This window comes from Oncorhynchus kisutch, linkage group LG7 (genome assembly GCF_002021735.2).
Source record: "Oncorhynchus kisutch isolate 150728-3 linkage group LG7, Okis_V2, whole genome shotgun sequence".
In the NCBI taxonomy this organism is placed as follows: Eukaryota; Metazoa; Chordata; class Actinopteri; order Salmoniformes; family Salmonidae; genus Oncorhynchus; species Oncorhynchus kisutch.
The window spans coordinates 6991699-6998315 of NC_034180.2; the positions used below are offsets into that span (position 1 = coordinate 6991699).

Below are 6617 nucleotides of genomic sequence, written 5' to 3' on the forward strand. Positions count from 1 at the left end.
ACAAGAAGAGTGGAGGTTATTACCGGTAAATGAGTTGAATCATATAACAATGTCGTAGGGAAGTCTCACAAGCTCCCCTATGGCAGATAAATAAGGATGTACATGTAAACAAGTGAATAGCTGAGGGGAGCCTTTCTGAAATAAATGGGCCACATTTGATTTACAAAGTAACACATTTTTAGTGCAGCACTATTACACTAACCTCTACGATAACGTGATGGGTTGAGGTTCCACTCCCCTCATCAACAGTGATTGGTTGGTCATCTCTCCATGTATTGTGTCCCACTGGCTTCACAAAGTTCTTGTGGCCTCCAGGTAGATGACCTTCACCTGAGAAAGTGATTGGGGGAAAAGAGATTGGTAGGTTAGCTACTGTCTGCTCAACAGTATAGACCCTTGTCTGTGTTTGTAAACATTGCCGCATGAGGGCACAGGGTGTAATTTGGTTGCAGAACACAGGGAGTTCTCATAGAATGCCAGAAAGAAAGAAAACATTTCACATGTTGCTTTTGAGTGCATTTCACACTACCATGGGATTTTAATTGGACCCCTGGAGGGCATAATTCTTCCTGATGTGTATTACCTGTAGGTGACACCGTCAGCCCAACCGGTAGTGCTGAGTGATTAACCCAAATGTCAGTTGTTTTTCGGTTTCTAAACAACTAATTGACCAACATCTGCGGAGCAGGCATGGAAACTGAAAGACAATTTATGCTTGATCTGTAAATGTTGGAAGTTCTGACGCATTTGCGGCGGCTTCGGACGCATGCTAAGGCCAAAGCAAGCTCCATATTGCATTGCGGAGGGCTCCATATAGCTCTGCATTGACATGTTTGGTTGACAGAAGGTGGGGGCGGTATGTCCTGTATGAACAATAGCTCTGCTCTGCTAAGCGCAAGAGGTATGAAAACCCTGATTTCGGGCAGACAATGCATCGCAGTAAATGCTGTACTGTCACTTCAGGTGACGAATTGACCACGAAGAACCTTTTGAGAGAAGCGAGAACGCGCAATCGAGAGGGCTAGAAAGCAGTTGCTTCGCTATCCTGAAAATACATGATCTAAGTGATTGACAGTTGGTATTCAGCAGTCAAAGTATGACTTATTTACTTTGAAGAACTACTCAAATTGATTTTGTCATACAGCATAGACAGCAGCTCTATAGAGGTTAGATGATGACTTGGAATGAAATAAAGTCATCAAATAAAACATGTTATTCAAGTAATGTGAATAAATGGTCAATAAGTGATAAGCAGTAAAGCCAGTCAACTACCGTCGTGGGTATTTTATTAATTGTATTATTCTGTGTTATAGCGTTCAACCCACATGATGCATAGCGCTAATCGTTCAGCAATGCCAGCCTGTAATGCACTCCTGTCCCCGGTGGACCGACTCGTACATAAAGCAGCCTCTATTCAGGCTGCAAAGGCATCGGTATTTTATTTTATTTTATGTTTGTGTGTGACGAAGACGATTCGTGATTTAAGGCAGTAGCCTAATCTAGCCTGTTAACGTTAGCTAGCTACTACTAGTGGATATAATTTGAGCTAAAAGTAATCTATAGAGATTTGAAACAATTTGCACCATGTCTAAGAGACAAAAACTATCAGGCAGCGAATATTTACAAAAACAATTTTAAAAAATGAGATGAGAGGCACAATCTCTAAACCACAGAAATTAGCTGGTTAAATTGATAAACGTGCAGCAATGTCCATCAGCCGGTGTGAAGAATGACAAGCCTATGAGGACAGCCCATTCATTCGCCGAGAACGACGAGCCCCTGTTTGCTGATTCTTGCAGCGAAGACCGTAAACCGGAGGAGTCCGAGCCATGCACTTCCATCAATGATGACAGCTCTCTGGCTGGACAAGAACACCAGGCCCAGCCACACCTCCAAACAATGCCGGCGGAGACCCTACTATCTTGGACCCGGATTCAGATTCGTCGCTACCCGTCCCGGATGAGAGTGGTGGTGCTGCTGATAAATCCGACTGCCAGACAAAATAAATAGAAATGATCCCAGTGAGTGGCCAAAATATATGAATGGATCTTTACGGGATATGTTAGTGCAGGCTGGGCCACATCAGGAGGAGGAGGGGAATTTCCCAAGAAATGAAGGGCAACGAAAGTTTTCGGTGGCCCACTACAATAGGAGGATGGCGAACAGGGAGAGAGTGTAGAGACCATGGCTTGTCTATTCCAAGCAGAATGAATGCAGCCTTCTGTTTTGGAATCAGGGACTGGAAGAATCAGTGACACCTCCTCAGCTCGCATGATAACTCGCATGACCACCTAGATAGTTTCTAGAGCTGGAGGCTGGTGTACAGGCAAACTCAGATGATTTGAGGCCCATGGACAGCTACCGAGAGAAAACATAGCGGACTGCAATGCAGCACCACAGCAGAGGAAAGAGGCCACTCTAAGCGGAGACGAAATAAATAAATGCTGAAACTGAGGTTGAACAATAAAATTCGATTTGGTCATTGACAAAGCTTATTTTACACTGCTCCAGCGATACGAGGCCCGTCATGCATTTATGAAAGCACTTGTTTCCAAAGCTCAAATGCTCTTACTGTTTTACAGTTCTACAGGAATATTAAAATATATGTTAAATATGTTACACTTTTTTTTTATTGTAATTGTAACAATTATGGTGTGGTGCCATGTGTTATAACAGGTGGATTACTATTTGCCAGCAGCATACCACCCTGCATACCACTGCTGGCTTGCTTCTGAAGCTAAGCCGGGTTGGTCCTGGTCAGTCCCTGGATGGAAGACCAGATGCTGCTGGAAGTGGTGTTGGAGGGCCAGTAGGAGGCACTCTTTCCTCTGGTCTAAAAAAATATCCCAGTGCCTGACGGCAGTGATCTGGGACACTGCCCTGTGTAGGGTGCCGTCTTTCGGCTGGGACGTTAAACAGGTGTCCTGACTCTCTGCGGTCATTAAAGATCCCATGGCACTTATCGTAAGAGTAGGGGTGTTAACCCCGGTGACCTGGCTAAATTCCCAATCTGGCCATCAAACCATCACGGTCACCTAATAATCCCCAGTTTACAATTGGCTCATTCATCCCCCTCCTCTCCCCTGTAACTATTCCCCAGGTCGTTGCTGCAAATTATAATGTGTTCTCAGCCAACTTAACTGGTAAAATAACGGATAAATACAATTAATAAGAAACTCAGTTTCCTACTATAGGTAGTAGATTGCAACATTGCAACTCTCCGATGCAGGGTTTAAAGTCAAATTCTCTTCTGCCTGGTGAGGGACCTCCAAAAAAAATGTATGGGCATAAACATAGAATGACATATAATTGGAGCCTATTTCTTCATCTCCCAAAAAATAAGTGGTAAGCCTACCTGTTTGACAGACACAATGATCCTATCCATAGATGTCGGTATAGCCAAATACTGTCGCATGCACTGATTAAATACCTCTGTCTGGGAAGGGCTTGGTGTGTTTGACTAAAACCAGGGCTCGAATTGAGTGAGGGTATCACATATCCCCTTTGCCCTTTTCGTTAACAAAGGCTATCTATTGTTTGCTTTATATTTTGAAATAAATACAAAACGTATCCAGATTATATCAAGCGTTCAATAACAGTGCTCAACTCTGATGCCTTATGGTAGAAACAAGCTCAAAAATGCCAGCGAAAGAGTTGACCGACGCATATGTGGATATATTGATTCCACTCTATGACAATCTGAAGCTAAACTGCAGCCTATAATATTCGAGAAGATTTAAAAATGTGACTTTGCTATTCTGTCCTTATTAATTGAGCTTTTCTCTTTCTGAAAAGAGAATATGTTTGTTTAAACTTAGGCAGCTTTTAGGGAAGCACTTCTGTTGTTGGGTTATACCATAGACGAGTAGCCAGCAGTTGAAGCTTACAGTTTTCTGCATCAATAGAACCTCTGTCTGGGTGGAAAAGTAATTTTTGAAAGTGCCATGCTTAGATTCATACGGATGTCTAAGATGTAATTATTTTTGTCTCACCTAGGGTGGCAGAACGTACAGAGCATTGGTGATTTTATCAATGTAATCAGATCGAAAATATTACGCATTGAACTGATTATATAGCCTACTAACAAGGCCAAACCTATTGGGGGAGGGGAAGATTTGTCTCGCCTAGGGAGGCAGAACTGTCTGAATAATAGTAATATATATATATATATATATATACATACTGCTCAAAAAAATAAAGGGAACACTTAAACAACACAATGTAACTCCAAGTCAATCACACTTCTGTGAAATCAAACTGTGCACTTAGGAAGCAACACTGATTGACAATACATTTCACATGCTGTTGTGCAAATGGAATAGACAACAGGTGGAAATTATAGGCAATTAGCAAGACACCCCCAATAAAGGAGTGGTTCTGCAGGTGATAACCACAGACCACTTCTCAGTTCCTATGCTTCCTGGCTGATGTTTTGGTCACTTTTGAATGCTGGCGGTGCTTTCACTCTAGTGGTAGCATGAGACGGAGTCTACAACCCACACAAGCGGCTCAGGTAGTGCAGCTCATCCAGGATGGCAAGAAGGTTTGCTGTGTCTGTCAGCGTAGTGTCCAGAGCATGGAGGCACTACCAGGAGACAGGCCAGTACATCAGGAGACGTGGAGGAGGCCGTAGGAGGGCAACAACCCAGCAGCAGGACCGCTACCTCCGCCTTTGTGCGAGGAGGAGCACTGCCAGAGCCCTGCAAAATGACCTCCAGCAGGCCACAAATGTGCATGTGTCTGCTCAAACGGTCAGAAACAGACTCCATGAGGGTGGTATGAGGGCCCGACGTCCACAGGTGGGGGTTGTGCTTACAGCCCAACACCGTGCAGGATGTTTTTCATTTGCCAGAGAACATCAAGATTGGCAAATTCGCCACTGGCGCCCTGTGCTCTTCACAGATGAAAGCAGGTTCACACTGAGCACATGTAACAGACGTGACAGAGTCTGGAGACGCCGTGGAGAACGTTCTGCTTCCTGCAACATCCTCCAACATGACCGGTTTGGCGGTGGATCAGTCATGGTGTGGGGTGGCATTTCTTTGGGGGGGGCCGCACAGCCCTCCATGTGCTCGGCAGAGGTAGCCCGACTGCCATTAGGTACCAAGATGAGATCCTCAGACCCCTTGTGAGACCATATGCTGGTGCGGTTGGCCCTGGGTTCCTCCTAATGCAAGACAATGCTAGACCTCATGTGGCTGGAGTGTGTCAGCAGTTCCTGCAAGAGGAAGGCATTGATGCTATGGACTGGCCCGCCCGTTCCCCAGACCTGAATCCAGTTGAGCACATCTGGGACATCATGTCTCGCTCCATCCACCAACGCCACGTTGCACCACAGACTGTCCAGGAGTTGGCGGATGCTTTAGTCCAGGTCTGGGAGGAGATCCCTCAGGAGACCATCCGCCACCTCATCAGGAGCATGCCCAGGCATTGTAGGGAGGTCATACAGGCACGTGGAGGCCACACACACTACTGAGCCTCATTTTGACTTGTTTTAAGAACATTACATCAAAGTTGGATCAGCCTGTAGTGTGGTTTTCCACTTAAATTTTGAGTGTGACTCCAAATCCAGACCTCCATGGGTTGATAAATTTAATTTCCATTTATCATTTTTGTGTGATTTTGTTGTCAGCACATTCAACTATGTAAAGAAAAAAGTATTTAATAAGAATATTTCATTCATTCAGATCTAGGATGTGTTATTTTAGTGTTCCCTTTATTTTTTTGAGCAGTGTTTATATATCACTACCATTCTAGGGTGGCTAATGCTACTTCCTGATGTTGCCAGGAGTAGACAGACTCACTTGGTGTGCAACATCCGAAAGTTGTCCGAAAATGGTGGTGGATTTTTTTATATGACCAGCACGCACATTTTGTCCGTGTTTTCCCCACTGACGAGCCATTAAATCAAGTTAAGGAAGAAACTGAAGCCTTTGCAGCCTGAATGGAGGATGTTTTATGTACCAGCCGGTCCATAGGGGCCAAGTTTGTTGCTAACGGAATACATTAAATTCGGACGTAAGATGACAAACAATGTAAAAGGCCGGTTGGGCTAGGCTATATATGAATGGCGGCAGGCTCCGCCTTCTGCTAAATGTACCTCTTGTCATTCCTTTGTATCGGTCGAGGATCTTGACACTACTGGGACGACTGGCGAGGACGCGCTCTCGCATTATTCTCTCTGCGCGCTCCCGTGCCACCTTCAGTTCCAGTAGCTGTAGTTTCCTCCGCAATCCCCTGCTTTCTTTCTTGCTTTGAGTTATTTCCAAACGAAACACTGCATAGTCGTCGTCTACGACTTTACAGATCTCTGCCACGGCTGCATTCGCTAGCACCTCCATGATGGAGGCTATTTGTGTGTGAAAAACCATACAGTTAACGTTAGCCATTTTTAGCTAACCTGCAGCCAGCTAGCATCTATACAAAGCCCCGTGATCAACGCGAATTAAAAACTGCCCGAGGTAAGTATGCGATTCTGTGCGGTTAAAAGTGTCACCGTTTTAGTTCCAGGGTGTTAATAAACGTCTAAATAACATCAATATAAACGCTTGTTTCTGGTCACTGTTCACTTCCGTTCTTCTTCTTTAAAGTTTTATGGCCGACTACACCTATTGGTG

General features: G+C 44.6%; 1 protein-coding gene across 3 annotated transcripts in view; it reads right to left on the reverse strand.

Moving 5' to 3' along the window:
• Positions 1 to 6617, reverse strand: part of LOC109894056 (zinc finger protein 329-like) — a 30556-nt gene extending 23939 nt beyond the window's left edge. For 2 of the 3 annotated variants that reach the window (XM_031828131.1, XM_020487297.2), the window contains exons 1-2: positions 6101 to 6617; positions 203 to 330 (exon numbers count right to left, since the gene is read on the reverse strand). In XM_031828131.1, the coding sequence (XP_031683991.1) occupies positions 203 to 330; positions 6101 to 6389 (417 nt within the window). In that variant the 5' untranslated portion in view covers positions 6390 to 6617. The remainder of the gene's footprint in view (positions 1 to 202; positions 331 to 6100) is intronic. The other variant, XM_031828130.1, reaches the window with a different exon arrangement.